The 20172-nt window shown below is 50.5% G+C and overlaps 1 protein-coding gene across 1 annotated transcript in view; it reads right to left on the bottom strand.

Annotated features, from left to right (window-relative positions):
* Positions 1-20172, bottom strand: part of F2 (coagulation factor II, thrombin) — a 32828-nt gene continuing 12656 nt past the window's right edge. The window contains exons 2-14 of the mRNA XM_003815200.5: positions 19877-20037; positions 19192-19216; positions 18901-18951; positions 16469-16574; positions 16236-16372; positions 13578-13892; positions 13124-13252; positions 12913-13039; positions 11596-11763; positions 10922-11095; positions 10198-10379; positions 626-696; positions 1-484 (exon numbers count right to left, since the gene is read on the bottom strand). Of these exons, the coding sequence (XP_003815248.1) occupies positions 341-484; positions 626-696; positions 10198-10379; positions 10922-11095; positions 11596-11763; positions 12913-13039; positions 13124-13252; positions 13578-13892; positions 16236-16372; positions 16469-16574; positions 18901-18951; positions 19192-19216; positions 19877-20037 (1790 nt within the window). The 3' untranslated portion in view covers positions 1-340. The remainder of the gene's footprint in view (positions 485-625; positions 697-10197; positions 10380-10921; positions 11096-11595; positions 11764-12912; positions 13040-13123; positions 13253-13577; positions 13893-16235; positions 16373-16468; positions 16575-18900; positions 18952-19191; positions 19217-19876; positions 20038-20172) is intronic.

The following is a 20172-nucleotide window of genomic DNA, read 5'->3' as shown; positions in this document are numbered from 1 at the left end:
TGAAGATAGATAGTGGATTCTTTTGGGACAAGGTCTCACTCTGTCACCCAGGCTGGGGTGCAGTGGCTTACTGCAGCCTCCACCTCCTGGGCTCAAGTGATCCTCCCACCTCAGCCTCCCGATTGCTCGGACTACCAGCGTGCACCAGGTGGTGGATTCTTAAGTCTTCTTTATCCAGTAGTATTATTGGCTCTTCCTGAGCCCAGAGAGCTGCCCATGAATAGCACTGGGAGCATTGAGGCTCGTTGAGAGTCACTTTTATTGGGAACCATAGTTTTAGAAACACAAAAATAATTCTTTCACGGGATTGGTTCCAGGAGCCCAGAATATGAGTGGCCCCCTACTCTCCAAACTGATCAATGACCTTCTGTATCCACTTCTTCAGGCGGAACACGTGTGTGTAGAAGCCATATTTCCCATCCCGGTCACAGCCTTCACCCCATGAGACGATGCCCATTTGATACCAGCGGTTGTTAAAGGGGCTCTGAAGAAGAAAGATGAGGTTTCCAATAGAATCAAGTTCAAGGTCACATCAGTATTCCCCTGCCAGGCAACTGTTTCTAGAGAGTTTCTCCCCACCCCCAGAAGATGTGTTCACCAGGCCCTGGGCTTTAGAGAAGCTTACCTTCATGACAAAGGGTCCCCCACTGTCACCTTCACAGGCATCCCCTCGTTTCCCTTCATCAGGCTTGTAACCTTGAGAGAGAACAGCCGTCTGTGCTCAGGAGCATAGCTCATAGCCCAGCCACGCCCCTTCACGAGACACAGCTGGTGAGAGTCCACTTACCCCTCCAGTCATTCTTGCTGTCCCCACTTCCTCACCCTACACATCCAATCCTAGCAAATCTTGTCGGCTCTACCTTCAGCATAGACCCCAAACCCAACCCCTTCTCACCACTTCTAGCTCGAGCTCCTGAACCACTAGTTTCCTTCATTCTTTGCCCACCTACAGTCTATTCTCCACCCAACAGGCAGAATAATGCTTTTAAAAAGTTGGACCAGGCCAGGGGAGGTGGCTCATGCCCAAGCCGGGTGGATCACTTGAGCTCAGCAGTTCAAGACCAGCCTGGGCAATATGGCAAAACCCTCTCTCTACAAAAAATTAGCTGGGCATGGTGGCACATGCCTGGAGTCCCAGCTACTCGGGAGGCTAAGAGAGGAGGATCACTTGCGCCTGGGAGCTTAAGGCTGCAGTGAGCCGTGATCATGTCACCACACTCCAGCCTGGGCGACAGAGTGAGACCCTGTCTCGAAAAAATTAATTAATGATAAAAGACCAAGAAAAAAATTTAAATTAAAAATTAAAAAATTAAAAAGTTAGACCTACAAGTCTGATGAGGATAATAATGATAGTTGCTTTTATCCAAATCTCCCCATGTATCCTCTACAAACAATACAGAACAACACTAACAACAGTAAAACCTACACAAAAAAACCACACCTTCACTAGGTGCTGTGGCTCACACCTGTAATCTCAGCACTTTGGGAGGCCAAGGCAGGCGGATCATGAAGTCAGGAGTTTAAGACCAGCCTGGCCAACGTGGTGAAACTCTGTCTCTACTAAAAATACAAAAATTAGCCAGACATGTCGGTGTGCGCCTATAATCCCAGCTACTCAGGAGACTGAGGTAGAATTGCTTGAACCTGGGAGGTGGAGGTGGAGGTTGCAGTGAGCCGAGATTGCACCACTGCACTACAGCCTGAGCGACAGAACAAGACTCCGTCTCGAAAAAAAAAAATTAGCCGGACATGGTGGCATGTACCTCTGATCCTAGCTACGTGGGAGGCTGAAGCAAGAAGAGGATTGCTTGAGCCCAGGAGTTCAAGGCTGCAGTGAGCTATGACTGTGCCACTGCACTCCAGCCTGGGCAACAGAGCAAGACCCTATCTGAAAAAAAAAAAAAAGCTAGCAAGAGAACAGCAAAGTAAACCAGACAAAAACGTAAGCAAACTTTTTAAGAGAAAAAAGCAGAAATTAATGAACCACAATAGAAAAATAATAGGCCTGGCCGGGCACGGTGGCTCACACCCGTAATACCAGCACTTTGGGAGGCTGAGGCAGGCGGATCACAAGGTCAGGAGATTGAGACCATCCTGGCGAACGCGGTGAAACCCTGTCTCTACTAAAAATACAAAAAATTAGCTGGGCGTGGCAGTGTACACCTGTAGTCCCAGCTACTCGGGAGGCTGAGGCAGGAGGATGGTGTGAACCCGGGAGGTGGAGCTTTCAGTGAGCCGAGATCGCACCACTGCACTCCAGCCTGGGTGACAGAGCAAGACTCTGTCTCAAAAAAAAAAAAAAAAAAAAAAAAAAGGCCAGGCACGGTGGCTCACACCTGTAATCCCAGCACTTTGGGAGGCTGAGGCAGTCGGATCACGAGGTCAGGAGTTCGAGACCAGCCTGGCTAACATGGTGAAACCCTGTCTCTACTAAAAATATAAAAAAATTAGCCGGGCATGGTGGCGTGCACCTGTAACCCCATGGGGAGGCTGAGGCAGGAGAATCACTTGAACCCAGGAGGTGGAGGTTGCAGTGAGCTGAGATCACGCCACTGCACTCCAGCCTGGGCGACAGAGTGAGACTCCATCTCAAAAAAAAGAAAAATAATAGGCCTAATAATTTCATAAATCAAATCCCTAGATATTTGTTTTGAGAAAACCGGCAAGCCATTAACTAATTTACTCAAGAAAAATAAGATATTACAAATACATAAAATAAGATACCAAGAGAAAAAATTATAAGAGAATACATTGCAGCAGTCAAGAAAGATACAATAATAGACTTGAGCAAATAGGAAGACGTTTCTTATCCTTGGATAAAATGACTCAACATCAAAAATATGTCCATTCTCCCAGTTAATTTATTGAAGTGTCATAATCCCAATAAAAATACCACCAAGCTTTTTTATAGACCTAGACATGTTGACACTAAAGTTCATATGGAAAAACAAACATGCAAGAATTGCCAGGAAACCACTGGAAAGAAAAACTAAAAGAGAACATTAGCCTTCCCAGCTATGTACGCTAAAGCCTCTATCATTAACACAATGTGACGCTGTGCACAGACAGACAACAGACCAGGAAAGCCGAGTCGAACGTCCAGAAACATACTCATCCTTAAGCAGACTCTATCCATAGAAATCTAGAATGTGGGGCTGGGCACCGTGGCTCATGCTGGTAATCCCAACACTTTGGGAGGCCAAGGCAGGAGGATCACTTGAGCCCAGGAGTTCGAGACCAGCCTAGGTAACATAGCAAGACCCTGTCTCTACAAATCAAATCAAATTAGCTGGATGCAGGAAAAAATAAAACTAAAAAATAAAACCTAGGTCAGGTATGGTGGCTCACGTCTGTAATCCCAGCAGTTTGGGAGGCCAAGGCGGGAGACTTGCTCGAGCCCAGCCAGGAGTTTGAAATCAGCCTGGGCAGCACAGGGAGACTTGTCTATATTTCAAATAAATAAATGAAAATAAGATACAATCTAGAATGTGATAAAGGTGAAATCTCAAATCACTAGTTCAAAGATTGATTGATTGATTGATTTTGAGATAGAGTCTTGCTCTGTTGCCAGGCTGGAGTGCAGTGGCGCCATCTCGGCTCACTGCAACCTCCTCCTCCCAGGTTCAAGTGATTCCCCTGCCTCAGCCTCCCAAGTAGCTGGGATTACAGGCGCACGCCACCATGCCAGGCTAATTTTTTGTATTTTAGTAGAGATGAGGTTTCACCATGTCGGCCAGGCTTGTCTCAAACTCCTGATCTTGTGATCCACCCACCTCGGCCTCCCAAAGTGCTGGGATTACAGGTGTGAGCCACCGCACCCGGCGAAACGGAGTTTTTATTCTTGTTGCCCAGGCTGGAGTGCAATGGAGGGATCTCAGCTCACTGCAACCTCCGTCTCCCGGGTTCAAGCGATTCTCCTGCCTCAGCCTCCCGAGTAGCTGGGATTACAGACATGTGCCTCCATGTCTGGCTAATTTTGTATTTTTAGCAGAGACGGGGTTTTTCCATGTTGGTCAGGCTGGTCTTGAACTCCTGACCTCAGGTGATCCACTCGCCTCAGCCTCCCAAAGTGCTAGGATTACAGGCGTGAGCCACCGCGCCCAGCCGATTTTTTTTTTTTTTAATAGAAACAGGGTCTCACTACTCTGTTGCCCAGGCTGGAGTGCAATGGTGCGGTCATAGCTCACTGCAGTATTGAACTCCTAGGCTCAAGCAATCCTCCTAACTCAGCCTCTCAAGTAGCTGAGACTACAAGGCACATGCCACCATGCCCAGCTAATTTTTAAAATATTTTCTTTTTCCTTTTTTTTTGACATGGAGTCTTGCTCTGTCGCCAGGCTGGAGTTCAATGGCGTGATCTCAGCTCACTGCAACCTCCACCTCCTGGGTTCAAGTGATTCCCCTGCCTCAGCCTCCTGAGTAGCTGGTACTACAGGCGTGCGCCACCACACCCAGCTAATTTTTTGTGTTTTAGTAGAGACGAGGGTTTCACCATGTTAGCCAGGATGGTCTCTATCTCCTGACCTCATGATCCACCTGCCTCAGCCTCCCAAAGTGCTGGGATTACAGGCGTGAGCCACCACACCTGACCAATATTTTCTTGTAGAGACAGGGTCTTGCTATGTTGTCCGGGCTGGTTTTGAATTCCTGGCCTCAAGCAATCCTGCCTCAGCCTTCCAAACTGCTGGGATTACAGGTGTGAGCTACCGCGCTTGGCCAATAATTTTTAATAAACGGTTTAGAGACAGCTGGTTAGCCATTTGGAAAATGATAAATTCGATCTATGCCTCACATCAGATACAAAAATAAACTCCATATGAGTCAGGAATCTAAGTGCAGAAAAATGAAATCAGGTACTAGAAGAAAACATGAGTGAATTCCTCAATGACCTAGCTATCAGGAAAGGCTTTTCTGTTGTTGTTTTTTGTTGTTTTGTTTTTGAGACAGAGTCTTGCTCTGTCACCCAGGCTGGAGTGCAGCGGCACGATCTCTGCTCACTGCAACCTCCGCCTCCCAGGTTCAAGCAATTCTCCAGCCTCAGTCTCCTGAGTAGCTGGGACTACAGGCATCAGCCACCACACCCAGCTAATTTTTGTATTTTTAGTAGAGACAGGGTTTCACCATGTTGGCCAGGCTGCTTGAACTTCTGACCTCAGGTGATCCCCCACCTCAGCCTCTCAGAGTGCTGGGATTACAGGTGTAAGACACCACACCTGGCCAGGAAAAGTTTATCTCTGATTCAAAATCCAGATTTAATAAAATAAATGATTGATAAATTTGACTACCTAGTAATTTTTTAAACTGCATGGCCAGAAAAATTATACATGAGGTTAAAAAAACTGACAAACTAGGAGAAAACATTTGCAATGTATATCACAAATAAAGGCCTAATATAAATACGAAGAACTCACAAAAATTGATAAGAAAGGGACCAAAAAATGGGCAAAAAACCATGAAGAGACAATTCACAAAAAAAGTATATAATACAAATACTAGCCAGGCACGCACCTGTGGTCCCAGCTACTCGGGAGGCTGAGGCAGGAGAATCACTTGAACCAGGGAAGTGGAGGCTGCAGTGAGCCAAGATTGCACCATTGCACTCCAGCCTGGGTGACAAAGCAAGACTCTGTCTCAAAAAAAAAATTATATAAAAATGGTCCTTAGGCCAGGCGTGGTGGCTCATGCCTGTAATCTCAGCACTTTGGGAGGCCGAGGCGGGAGGATCACAAGGTAAGGAGTTCGAGACCAGCCTGGCCAATCTGGTAAAACCCTGTCTCTACTAAAAATACAAAAATTAGCTGGGCATGGTGGCTCGCGCCTGGAGTCCCAGCTGCTCGGGAGGCTGAAGCAGGAGAATCGCTTGAACCCAGAAGGCGGAAGTTGCAGTGAGCCAAAATCGTGCCATTGCACTCCAACCTAGGTGACAGAGGGAGACTCCATCTCAAAAAAAAAAAAAAAAAGTCCTTAATCATATGATACGATGTTCAACGTCATTTTCAATTTGAAAGATGTCCGTTAAAACAATTTCGAGATACTATTTCTCACCTCTCAGATGGGTAAAAATTTAAAACTGTGACATTCTTTTGGCAAGGTTGTGGGGAAACAGGCATTCTCATACACTGTGATGGAAATGCAAACTGGTACAACCCTTATGGAAAGAAATTTAAAAATCTCTAAAAAATGACATACATGTTTGCCTTTTGACCTAACAACACCACTTCTAAAAATTTACTAGGAGAGGCCAGGCATGGTGGCTCACACCTGTAATCCTAGCACTTTGGGAGGCTGAGTTGGATGGATCAGTTGAGCTCAGAGTTCAAGACCTGTCTGGGCAACACAGTGAGACCCAGTCTCTACAAAAAATACAAAAATTAGCTGGGCATGGTGGTGTGTGCCTGTAGCCCTGGCTACTCGGGAGGCTAAAGTGGGAGGCTGGCTTGAGTCCAGGAGGCAGAGGTTGCAGTGGGCTGAGCCCAGCCATAGGATTGGTTTTAATAGTGTTATGGATGGAGGATTTTGAAACTATATTCTAGTATTGTTCAAATAGGCAAATGCATTACAGATAATGAGGGTCAGGTTTCTCACTGTCAACAGAGAGAGTTACAAATATGGAAAAGGAAAAGCTAAAATTAATCCTGTGGTGTTAGAATGGAATTGGAAGTTTCAGTAGGAACCCATGGTTTTTTATATAGATGATAGAGATATTGGTATATGCATCATATAATTTTTTTCTGGTTCTGTCCACTAAGAGAGCCTAGAAGTAATGACATCCCACTAGCAATGTGCACACGCCAGCACCCAGATCTCAGTTCTAAATTCCACTCTTGACTACAAGAGTTCCCTGGAGAAATGGCTGGTTCCAACACTACAGTAAGGAAAGTAGGATTAACCTGAATCATTTTGCTGTGCCAGAAAGAAAGAAAGTACTCAAAGAATGACAGAACATCTCCCCAAGTCACAGAAGCCAGCTTGAAGGGACTTCCACAGGCCAAACTTGGGATCATCTGAGCATCAGAAAAAATAACAGTAGTAACAAAGTATGGCCTGGCACGGTAGAGCTCACGCCTATAATCCCAGAACCTTGGAAGGCTGAGGTGGGCGGATCACCTGAGGTCAAGAGTTCGAGACCAGCCTGGCCAACATGGTGCAACCCTGTCTCTACTAAAAATACAAAAAAATTAGCCAGGCGTGGTGGCACATGCCTGTAATCCCAGCTACTCAGGAGGCTGAGGCAGGAGAATTGCTTGAACCTGGGAGGCGGACGTTGCAGTGAGCCGAGATCACGCCATTGTACTCCATCCAGCCTGGGCAACATGGGCGAAACTCCATCTCAAAAAAAAAGAAAAAAAAAGGTGAACCCTTAGAATAAAGTAAGGATCCTTAAGTCCACACTGATAGAATGAAAGGAAGGAAAGCAATAAAGTAACTAACAAATGTAGAAGGAATGACAGAATTAGATAAGTGCCATTTGGTAGTCACCCTAGTTGGGAGAAGGTTTTGATGCAAACAGAATACAAAATATCAAAGTAGGCCCGGCGTATTGGCTCACACCTGTAATCCCAGCACTTTGGGAGGCTAAGGCAGACGGATCACAAGGTCAGGAGTTCGAGACCATCCTGGCCAACATGGTGAAACCCCATCTCTACTAAAAATACAAAAATTAGCTGGGTGTGGTGGCACATGCCTGTAATCCCTGTTACTTGGGAGGCTGAGGCAGGAGAATCACTTGAACCCGGGGGATGGAGGTTGCAGTGAGCCGAGATCTCACCACTCACTCCAGCCCGGGTGATAGAGGGAGACTCCATCACACACACACAAAAAAAAACATCAAAGTATCTCTTTACCAGATTCTTATTAATTACAAAGGGAAAAACAGAAGTCACAGCAAGAAACTTGGCAGACATTGCCTTCCTCAAGAGGTCAGAGTTAGACTCACCACATATGAGACAAATTGTTCTCATGTGCCAGTTAACAGGATGCACCAAGAAGGACATGGCACCACTGAGCCCGAACCTGACCATGAGGAAACCTTAGACAAACCCGGATTCAGGGCCAGTGTACAAAATAACCAGACTGCACTCATCAGACATGTCAAGGTCATAGAAGACAAAGAAAGATCCTTCATTGAATCCTGGGTGAGAAACACGCTTTTTTTTTTTTTTTTCCTATAAAAGACATTAGCAAGACTAACAAAAATTTGAATAAGGTCTATAGATTAGACAATAATACTGTATCATCATTAATTTCCTGGTTTTGGGCCAGGTGCTGTGGCTCACGCCTGTAATCCCAGCACTTTGGGAAGCCGAGATGGGTGGATTACCCGAGGTCGGGAGTTCAAGACCAGCCTGGCCAACATGGTGAAACCCCATCACTACTAAAAATACTAAAAATACAAAAAGTCAGCCGGGCGTGGTGGCACGCACCTGTAATTCCAAGTAAGCCGAGACCGTGCCACTGCACTCTAGCCTGGGCAACAGAGCAAGATTCCATCTCAAAAAAAAAAAATTTCCTGGTTTTGGCCAAGTACAGTGGTTCACGCCTGTAATCCCAGCACTTTGGGAGGCCGAGGCAGGTGGATCACCTGAGGTCAGGAGTTCAAGACCAGCCTGGCCAACATGGTGAAACCCTGTCTCTACTACAAATACAAAAATTAGCTAGGCATGGTAGTACATGCCTGTGATTCCAGCTACTCAGGAGGCTGAGGCAGGAGAATCACTTGAACCTGGGAGGAGGAGGTTGCAGTGAGCCGAGATTGTGCCACTGCACTCAAGCCTGGGTGACAGCGAAGCTATGTCAAAAAAAAATTTCCGGGTTTTAATATTTGTATTGTGGTTGCATAAGAGAACATCCTTGGGTATTTTTTTTTTGGAAATACTCAAGTATTTATGGGTAAAAAGAAACCACATTCACGATTTGCTCTCAAACTATGCATATATATATATATATATATATATATATATATATATATATAAACTCCCACACATCCACAGAATGGAGGACAATCTGGATGACAGTATACAGGAAATCTTTGTATTATTTTTACAACTTTTCTGTGAGTCTGAAATTACACTAAATTTTTTAATTTTTTACTTTTAAAGTCAGTCACATCATTTCTTAACCTGCCTCAAGCCCCTCAATAACTTCCCATCTCACTCAATAAAGTCCTTCCAGGCCCTAAAGGAAGTGGCTGTCCTCTGCCTGCCCCCCTCTCTCCCCTCACCCACTGCTGCCCCTCCTCAGCCCCCCAGGCCTCCCTACTGCTCCCCAGACAAGCCAAGAGTGCTCCCACCTCAGGGCCTTAGTGCCTGCCATGCCCCCAGCCTGCGGTGCTCCTCCCCTAGATATGCCTGCTCACTCCTTCCTTCCCCTCTTCCAGTCCCTGCCCAGACATCACCTTCTCAGGGAGGCCTTCTCCAACCTTCTCTGGCCACCTGATTGATTGATTGATCGATCGATCAATGGAGTCTCGCTGTGTTGCCCAGCTGGAGTGCAATGATGCCCGATCTCAGCTCACTGCAACCTCCGCCTCCCTGGCTCAAGCAATTCTCCTGCCTCAGCCTCCTGAGTAGCTGCGACTACAGGCATGCGTCACCATGACCAGCTAATTTTTGTATTTTTAGTAGAGACAGGGTTTCACCATGTTGGCCAGGCTGGTCTTGAACTCCTGACCTCAAGTGATCTGCCCACCTTGTCTGGCCACCCTATTTAGAAGCCCACTTCATCAGCCGTTCTCTCTCCCTGTGCTTCATTTTTCTTCACAGCACTGGTCAGGGATTGCTGTTTTAGATCTGTTTATGGATGTGCCCTCCTCCTAGGAAGGAAGCTCTCTGAGGGCACAGACATTGTCCGTCTGGGTCCCTGCTGTATACCCTAGAACGCTGCCTGGAACGTGATAGGCGCTCGATAAATATTTGCTGAGTGACTGAATGAATGGCATTTCCCTACCCACAGCCTCTTGCTGCTATCTGAGCTCACTGGTGACTGATACTATGCCAAGTACATTAATATATACTACTTCATTTAACCCTCCCATAACCTTATGGGATAGAGACTTTTACCTCCATTTTACAGAGGAAGAAACTGAGCCACCAAGAGGTTAGGCAACTTGCTCAAAGTCACATGGCTTGAACCCAGGCACAACTCAGTTCTCCCAGCTTGGGCCCCACTGTTCCCTCAGCCCGCCCTGCACAGACTTGCCAGCACAGAACATGTTGTCAGTGATGCGGATCCGGGTGGAGTCCTTGCAGACCGGCCGCTCCACAATGGGCAGGTTCACCACCTGCAGGACACTGGGCTGCCCCTTACCAACGTTGGCTGTCCACGTCTCCTTCAGGTTGCCCCAGCCTGTCACCCGCCCCTTGTATCCAGCCTGGAGCAAGCTTTGGGGAAGGAAGAAGGGCCTAGTGAGAGCCAACCCCCACAGGAGCCGCCTGGCCCCAACGCCATTTCTTAGAGACCAGAATCTAAAACGCCAGAGCTGGCTGGGCACAGACGTTCACGCCTGTGGTCTCGGCACTTTGGGAGGCCGAGGCGGGTGAATCACTTGAGGTCAGGGGTTCGAGACCAACCTGGCCAACACGGTGAAACCCACCAGTCTCTACTAAAAATACAAAAATTAGCCTGTAATCCCAGCTACTCAGGAGACTGAGGCAGGAGAGTCGCTTGAACCCGGGAGGTGGGGTTGCAGTGAGCCGAGATCGCACAACTGCACTCCAGCCTGGGAGACAAGAGTGGAACTCCGTCAGTAAATAAATAAATATAAATAAAAAATAAAACGCCAGTACTGAAAAGAACTTTTGGGTTCACTCCAAGAAACCGAGGCCTGGAAGAGGGAAAGGGGCTCTTGCAAGGCTACTTGGTATCAGAGCCAGGCCCAGAACTTGGCTTCTGCCCCTCAGCTAACAAGCATCTGGTGGCCCACCTGGCTGCCGTCTCCCTGTCGGGCAGACACACAGGGTGAATGTAGTCACTGAAGGCAACAGGCTTCTTCAGCTTCATCAGGGCAATGTCCCGGTCCAGGTTCTCCCGCCAGTTGTACCTGGGGTGGATGTAGATCTTTTCCAACATGGATATCTTTTCAATGTTTCGCTCGTACCTGCAGAGACCCCAAGAGAGAAATGGAGAAGCTGCAGGATCACCCAGCAAGGAGCAGGAAACTGCCTGCCCTTGGGGTCTGGGAGACAGTGTGTCCTGCAGGCCACCAGGGAGGGGATAGGGCTGGTTCCTGCCATGGCAGCCCCCTGGCTGTTTCTTCCTGGGCCTAAAGCCGTGCAGGGCTTTGGAGTCAGACAGCCTGGAGGACGGGGACAGGGGCACAGGCTGCACGCCCTAGTCCAGACAGACTCTATTTTCAGAGACTCCCACATGGGCTATATCCTAGTGTTGGAGGGACCAGGAGACAGACGGATTTCTCCCCGCAGCTCCAAGCCTCAGTCAGGACGTGACCAAATGGGCTTTCCAGCAGAGACTGCTGGGATGTTATATTCTGGGGGGTATACAGAACATCCTATGTGTCCCGGAGCCACCAGGGCCCCTCATGATCGCTTTGGAGGACTCAGACCCCTGCCAGACACCCACGGGCCACCAGTTCTGTACCTGGTGCGGGAGTGCTTGCCAATGCGCACCAGAAGGTCATTCTCGGTGAAGTTCTTGTCCCAGGGCGGGTACAGGAGGCAGTGGGCGGCGGTGAGGACCCAGCGGTCACTGATGAGGCTGGCCCCACACAGCAGCTCCTGGGGACTCTTCCGGAAAAGCATCACCTGCCTGGGAGGGGCAGCAGGAAGCATTAGGAGCTGAGGATGAGGGGGCTGCCTCTACACCAGCCCTAGAAGTAACAATCCCAGCTCTAAGAACCCAGCTGGGCAGAGCTGCCTCCGGGGCCCAGATCCAAGCTTGGGCTGGCTGCCTTTGGGGCCTGGAGCCTCCGTGTGATGCTGAGAGGCTGCCTCACTTTTTTTTTTTTTTTTTTTTTGAGACAGGGTCTCACTCTTGTCACCCAGGCTGGAGTGCAATGGTACAGTCACAGCTTACTGAAGCCTCAGCCTCCTGGGCTCAGGCGATCCTCCTGCCTCAGCCTCCTTAGTAGCTGGGACTACAGGGACATGCTGCTACACCTGGCTAATTTTTGCATTTTTAGTAGAGACGGGGTTTTACCATTTTGCGCAGGCTGGCCTCGAACTCCTGCCCTCAAGTGATCTTCCCATCTTGGCCTCCCAAAGTGCTGGGATTACAGGGGTGAGCCACTGCGCCTGACCTGCCTCCTGCTTTTTGCACCCCCTAACTAGGTCCTTCCAGTCCAGAGTTCACATAGCGTAGCACAGCTCTGGAATCAGAAGAACTGGATTCAAACCCATTAGCTGTGCACGGAGGTGAGCCACCAGCTCCGTCAGTCTCAGCTTTACCATCTGCTTAGAAGTAAAGGACCCATGGGCCGGGTGTGGTGGCTCATGCCTGTAATCCTGGCACTTTGGGAGGCTGAGGCAGGTGGATCACTTGAGGTCAGGAGTTCAAGACCAGCCTGGCCAACATGGTGAAACCCTGTCTCTACTTAAAATACAAAAATTAGCCGGGTGTGGTGGCGCATGTCTGTAAATTCAGCTACTCAGGAGGCTGAGGCAAGAGAATCGTTTGAACCCGGAAGGCAGAAGTTGCAGTGAGCTGAGATCAAGGTAGTGAGCCGAGATTGCAGCACTGCACTCCAGCCTAGGTGACAGAGCAAGACTCCATCTAAAAAACAAAAAAAAAGAAGTAAACAACCCATCTCATGTGGCTGCTGTGTGGAGTTGGTGGGATCCTGGATGCTCAGCTGTTGTCATCTGTAAAGCCCAGGCCTGCAGGCAGGGCCTGAGGGTGGGGGTCCAGCAGCACACCTGCCCCCAGGAGTGAATGGTAGCGCAGGGCTCCAGGACACACCAAGGTGACATGCCGATCTCTGCGTCCGAGCCCTCCACAATACGCCCGTCGATGTAGGATTCCAGGAGCTCTCTTTCGGTTTTGTCCTCCAGCGACTTCTTCTCGAACAGAGGTCGCAGCCCACAGTCTGCAGAGCAAGCCAAGCAGTGAGGGGCAAGTCCTGGCCACCAGCCCCGCAGCCCCGCGTCCCCTCGGATGCCCACTACCTCACCTGCCTCTCCCGAGCCAAAGGTCCTCGGATTGAAGAAAGGCTGGTACTCACTGGTGGCGGTACGCCCTTCGATGGCCCTGTCTGGGTCCTCATCCAGCCCATCTCCTGTCTCCTCCTCCACGGCCTCCTCTGTTGGGACCCAGGCACCGGCTGGGACTGGGCTGGGCCATGCCTCACCCATCCCCTAGATCCCCCCAATTCCCCTACGGGCCTTGGAGGCCATTTGGTGCAGAGGTTAAGCGTGCATGCACAGTTGGGCTACTAGGCAATAACCTCCTGGGGCCTCAGTATACTTATCTGTGAAATGGGCACAGGACCTTACCCCCCCACCTGGTTACTGTAAGGCTGTAATGAGCGCACTCAATGAGGAAAGCGTTCGATAAGCAGAAGCGACTGTTGTTATTCCCACCAGGATTTGTCCCTGCAACTCAGGCCCCCTACCCAGGCAGCTCACCACAATAGTTGAGGTCGCAGTACCCAAAGTCGCCAGGCTTCCCGGCCACATAGCACCACACACCCTCCTCATCCCCGTCTGGGTTGCGGCAGAAGTTCTCCACCAGCTGCACGGCTGAGTTGAAGTCCTGGTGCTTGCTCAGGGCCTTGGCCTGTGCGCTGGCCCAGGCCAGGCAGGGGAGCCCATGTGTGGTCACTGCCAGGCGCCCCTGGTACTGCTGCCCTCGATCAGGGACACACTGCTCCGATGGAGGTGACAGATTCACACTGGAGCCTTCGGAGCGTGGAGTCATCGCTACAGTGACTTGATCCTGGCCTGGTGGGTGAGGGGCAAGGAGGCAGCAGAGTGAGTGAGACCACACATGGACCGGAACAGACAGGGGTGTGAACCCCGGTCTTGCTGCTTTCTGCCTGTGTGACCTCAGGTTACTTAACCTCTCTGGGCTTCTGTCCATTTGCCTTTAAAGGGGTTACTAATGCCACTCTTGCAGGTTTGTTGAGAGGATTAAACAAAATATACAGCATAAGTGTCTGGCACATAATAAACCAGAGATAGTAACCAGGTTTGGCCTCCTGGGCCATCTGTAATTAACTGGTTAGTGGCTGCCTGGAGCTGCTGGAGGAGTCATGTTTTTATAGTGGCACAGCAGGACGCTGGGATCACTAGGCTGTTCACCTGGATGGGTCAATTTCTGCAAGCCTGCAACTTATTTATCATCAATGTGTGTGCGTGTGTATGGGGGTTGGGGAGTAAATAGTAGCTGTTTTTGTTGGGATAAACTTGCTATAAGACCAATTCCAGGGGCCAGGCGCAGTGGCTTACACCTGTAATCCCAGAACTTTGGGAGGCCGAGCTGGGCAGATCACCGGAGGTCAGGAGTTCGAGATCAGCCAGGCCAACGTGAAGAAACCCCGTCTCTACTAAAAATACAAAAATTAGCCAGGCGTGGTGGCGTGTGCCTGTAATCCCAGCTATATGAGAGGCTGAGGCAGAGAATTGCCTGAACCCAGGAGGTGGAGGTTGCAGTGAGCCAAGATTATGCCACTGCACTCCAGCCTGGGTGACAGAGTGAGACTCCATCTCAAAAAAAAAAAAAAAAAAAAGGCCGGGTGCAGTGCCTCACCCCTGTAATCTCAGCAGTTTGGGAGGTCGAGGCGGGAGGATCACAAGGTCAGGAGTTTGAGACCAGCCTGGCCAACATGGTGAAACCCCGTCTCTACTAACATAAAAAAAAATTAGCCGGGAGTGGTGGCACACGCCTGTAATCCTAGCTACTCAGGAGGCTGAAGCAGGGGAATCGCTTGAACCCAGGAGGCGGAGGTTGCAGTGAGCTGAGATAGGGCCACTGCACTCCAACAGCCTGGGCAAGGGAGTGAGACTCCGTCTTAGAAAGAAAAAAAAAAAAGACCAACCCCAGGAATGAGCAATGGGCCCAACAGGGATGCCTAGAGAACAAACACTAACCCATGTTTGTGGACTGGTAATCAGCACAAATTCTTTACCCCTGCCTGCATCCACATCCCTTGCTCTGTGATTTTACAGGCTGAGATGTAGTTTACCTCTTGACCCTGGCCTTGAACATATACTTGCTCTGGCCAATGGAACGTGGGCAGGGCTGACTGTGCCTGTTCTGAGCCTAGGCCTTCAGGACAGAAGACGCTTTTCTGTTCATTGTTTTCTGTGTCTGTCATCAGCATAAGAAGAGTTTTCCCAGGTACCTTCTTTCAGCCTCAGCCCCAGCATGAACGCATGTGGAGCAGATCTAGGCCCAACCCTCAACGAGGAGCCAGGCTCAGCTGGACCCATTATTTGAATCAGAGCCACCCAGCCAGGGCCAACCTCCGTCAGTTGACCCTACAGACGCATTAGCGAGTGCAGCCACACCTGCCAACCCTCATGGGAAAAAGAAATGCTTATTGTGGTCTGCCTCGGGGAAGGGGTGGCTATAGCTACTTAACACACCAAGGAAATAATAATGACAGAATCCCGCAGGGCCGAACTGCACAAGGCTTGCTCTGTGATACTCAGAACAGGGTGTGTGGACTGAAATGGCTAGGGAGGGCTTCCCGGAGGGAGGAGTGCCTTGATCAGAAAGGAGGCATGTTTGGAATGAGCCACAGCCTGGACCATAAGGAAGTCAAGAGTGGGGAGGGGGAGGAGGAGGCTGGCAGATCCCCCCACTCAGATCCCCTGATTCCCTGACTTTACTGAGCAATAGGCACAGATATGATCTGAATGACTGACACCAGCTCTGAAGGTGGCCAGCATCTTTTTTTTTTTTTCTTTGAGACAGAGTTTTGCTCTTGTCGCCCAGGCTGAAGTACAGTGGCAGGATCTCAGCTCACTGCAAACTCCGCCTCCCGGGTTCAAGCGATTCTCGTGCCTCAGCCTCCAGAGTAGTTGGGATTACAGGCGCCCACCACCACTCCTGGCAATTTTTGTATTTTTAGTAGAGACGGGGTTTTGCCATGTTGGCCCAGCTGGTCTCAAACCCCTGACCTCAGGTGATCTGCCTGCCTCAGCCTCCCAAAGTGCTGGGATTACGGGCATGAGCCACTGTGCCTGGGTAGCCAGTATTCTTGGTTCCCATCCCAGGCTGCCAGGCCCCATGAAGCCCCCGGGCCTTGGCCATGGGCCGCCCCACTGCCCCCAGCTTACCACAGACAGGGATGCTGCATTCCTGCCTCCTCACGGTGGGGTCTGTAGTGTAGCACCAGGGTCCCGTGGTGCTGCTGTCGGGGTTGCGGCAGAAATTCTCCTGTAGGTCGGCCCCGGGATGGGTAGTGGAGTTGATTCTGGAACAGGAAATTGCCCAACAGGAGGCTGTTGGGCTTGAGGTACGCTTGCTCCCTGTTCTCAGCCCATGGTGGGAAGGCCGGCCCCTCACTCACTCAGGCTTATGTGGGTAGCGACTCCTCCATAGCTGGCACTCAATGCCTGACCGGGTGATGTTCACATGCCCTCGGTAGTTCGTACCCAGACCCTCAGCACAGTTACCTGCGGAGACCCCACCCCGGTCAGTCTTGGAGCCTGGGGACTTATTTCCTCTCTCCCTGCAAAGTTCTGTCTATCCCCCGCCTCCCAGCTCATGCAGGTCCACAATCCTGAACCTGCATTCACCCAGCCCCTCTTCCTCTGCAACCAGCAGTTCTCCCATTCACTCAACAGTGGCCTCCAAATATTCGCTAAGTGCCCACCATGTGACAGGCACTGTCAGGTGCTCAGCACACATCAACCAATAGGACAGTCACAGCCCTGCCCTCATGGAGCTTCCATTCTGTGGCTTCTCTTGGCCAGCAGGATGAAAAAGTGATGAAGGTCCTTTTCAACTGGCCCTGGTCTACCTGTCCCTGCTAGCTCGGCTTCTCATGCCTCTGGGTCTTTCCACGGATTGTTTCTTCTGACTGGAATGCCCACTTGTTTGTTCATCCATGCATCCCACCAGGCCAGGCAGAACTCTGCCTCTCCTGGGAAGCCATCTCTCATTTTTCTGGCAAACCAGACACTCATTTTCCTGTGTTCTCTTGGTGCCTTGAACAGAACTTTTCTTGCAATCACTTTATTTAATTATTTATTTTTATTTATGTATTTTGAGATGAGTCTTGTTCTGTTGCCCAGACTGAAGTGCATGATCTCAGCTCACTGCAACCTCTGCCTCCCAGATTCAAGAAATTCTCCCCAATCAGCCTCCCTAGTAGCTAGGATTACAGGCGTGTGCCACCACACCCCAGCTAATTTTTGTATTTTTAGTAGAGGTGGGGGTTTCACTATGTTGGCCAGGATGGTCTCAAACCCCTGGCCTGGGCGCCCACCTCAGCTCCCAAAGTGCTAGGATTACAGGCTTGAGCCACCACACCCGGCCGCAATCATTTTAATATTTTGTATTTTTGTTCTCTTTTGAGATTTTGAATTCCTTGAAGGCAGAGACTGTATTTGATTCTCTTAAAATCCCCAGCACCTGATATAGTGCCTGGCACATAGCAGGAACTTTGTAAAATGTCTGTTGAGTACGTAATTTAACAAATGAGGCTGGGTGCAGTGGATTACACCTGTAATCCCAGCACTCTGGGAGGCTGAGGCTGGTGGATCACCTGAGGTCAGGAGTTTGTGACCAGCCTGGCCAACATGGTGAAACCCCGTCTCTACTAAAAAATACAAAAAATTAGCTGGGCATGGTAGTGTGTGCCTGTAATCCCAGCTACTCAGGAGGCTAAGGCAGGAGAATCACTTGAATCCGCTAGGCGGAGGTTGCAGCAAGCCGAGATCGCGCTGCTGCACTCCAGCCTAGGCGACAGAGTGAGACTCCATCTCAAAAAAAAAAAAACAAAAAATGAAAGTATGGCAGCCAGGCATGGTGGCTCACACTTATAATCCTACTCCTTTGGGAGGCTGAGATGGGAGAATTGCCTGAGCCCAGGAGTTCAAGATCAGCCTGGGCAAAAAAGGGAGACCCTGTCTCTTATAAATAAACAAACAAAGAGTTCCATTTTTGTCGTGCTAAAGGTGCCTTCAGAACACAGTGCAGGAGAGAGGGTGCTCCCTGAAGTCTCAGCAAAAGTGGTGACATTTGAAGCAGTCCTTGAAGGATAGGGAAGTGATGGTCGCTCCAGAGGAAATTGACAACATATGCAAGGCCAGGTGCTAGAAACACCTTGGCATGCTTAGGGAAGTCCTTGGTGTCAGAGCAGCTGGGGGTTTGGGTTCCTGTTTGGTTCAGTGACACCTAAAGCTAGAAGGGGAATGTGACATCATCAAAGCTCTGACTAGGTGGGGGCAGAGACTCGGGTCAGGCAAAGGAGAATGAAGCCTTAAACATGAATTCATGGCCAGGCGCGGTGGCTCACTTCTATAATCCCAGCACTTTGAGGCCGAGGTGGGTGGATCATGAGGTCAGGAGTTCAAGACCAGCCTGGCCAACATGGTGAAACCCCGTCTCTACTAAAAATACAAAAATTAGCCAGGCGTGGTGGCGAGCACCTGTAATCCCAGCTACTTGGGAGGTTGAGGCAGAGAATTGCTTGAACCCGGGAGGCGGAGTTTACAGTGAGCCAAGATCGTGCCACTGCACTCCAGCCTGGGCAACAGAGCGAGACTCTGTATCAAAAAAAAAAACATTAATTCATTAGTCCATTCATTCATTCATTCGTTCGCATGCCAGACACAGAGCCAGGTACAAAGAGACATCTTGACCCCAGGAATGGGAGCAATGTCAGATGCTGGGGACCACCTCGGCCTCCACCAGCCACACTACAAACCCACCCCTGAGCTCTTCTCCCAGGCTCCCCTCCATGTCCTGCCCCCCAAACCCGTGTCAGTTGCTCACCTTCCAGACATGCAGCAAGCTTATCTCGAGGCGTCCTCGCTGTCTCACAAGCTGGAAAAGACCCAGGTGTTTACCTTTGGGATTGGGGTATGGCCAGGATGAGCTGGAGTCAGGGTGGATGGGATGTTGGTGAGAAACAGAGAGGGACGAACAGATGGGAGGGACCGAGGAAGGAGTGGGGAAGGGGTGGATGGGTGGATGGCTAGGTGCAGCAGAAGATTCTCTGGGTAGAATTCTCTCACTGGGGTCCCCAGGCCTCCCTTCCTGGGGCAAATCCTTCCCGGTGCTCACCTGTGTACTTGGCCCAGAACACATCCTGAAAAACAAGGGCTGGGAGTGAGGCTACGGCAGCTCCTGTTTTGTGTTGTTTTAGTAAATGTTATGTCTCCTCCTCACACTTTCCTTTACCCTGGTCACGCAGGGGGCAGGCTCTGGGGAGGTTTGTGGCAGAGTTTCCTACTTTTGTTTCCAAAAGGAGAAGAATATTTGAGGATAGGGGAGTTCCTCCAACACACACACCGAGACTGAAAGAGGCTGGGGGAGATGGGAGGAGAGGGGGCAGTGGGACCCTGGCAGAGCCCTACAGACAGGAAAGGCGACACAGAGCTCCAGGAACACTGAGTCTTGAGCCCGGGGGCTTGTGGTGGCCTCCCCAGAGTCCCACCCCTCAAGGGTGGTGTGGGAGTCTGCCGCTGAGGAGGCCATGTGGACACAGAGCTCCAGGGCAGGTGGATGTCTGAAGACTGTGGAGGCCTCCCCATGTCATGGAGCTGCACAGGGACACAGTCCAGGCACAGAGACCCCCAGGAAAGGCTGAGGCCGCTCCTCTTGCCAGCCCTGTGAGGAGGGGCTCAGAGTTGAAATGAGGCTGTGAGCAGCGAAGGGGCTGTGGCGTTCCTCGCTTGCTTCTCTGTGGAAGTGTCTAGAGTTGGGCCCGGTCTGAGGCCCCGGCACCGTCCGAGCAGCCCAGGCTCACCGTAGCCGTGGAGGACTCCAGAGCCTCGAAGGCCTCCTCGTAGCTGCACGTCTCCTCCACACACTCTCGCTCCAGGTTGCCCTTGCGCACCTCCTCCAGGAAGGTGTTGGCTCGCCGGACCCGCTGGAGCAGCGACCGCGCTTGCTGAGGAGCCAGGAACACTGTAAGGCGGTGGGGGGGGTCATGGGACAGCGGCCTCAGGAACAGGCAGTCTTGGCCATTCTGGGGGCATGAAGCAAGCCCACCCTCCCCTGCTGGCTTCTGAGAGAGGCTGTCTGGGCTGGTGGAAGTGCCTG

This window comes from Pan paniscus, chromosome 9 (genome assembly GCF_029289425.2).
Source record: "Pan paniscus chromosome 9, NHGRI_mPanPan1-v2.0_pri, whole genome shotgun sequence".
Taxonomy (NCBI): domain Eukaryota; kingdom Metazoa; phylum Chordata; class Mammalia; order Primates; family Hominidae; genus Pan; species Pan paniscus.
This window is presented reverse-complemented; position numbering and strand designations above follow the sequence as displayed.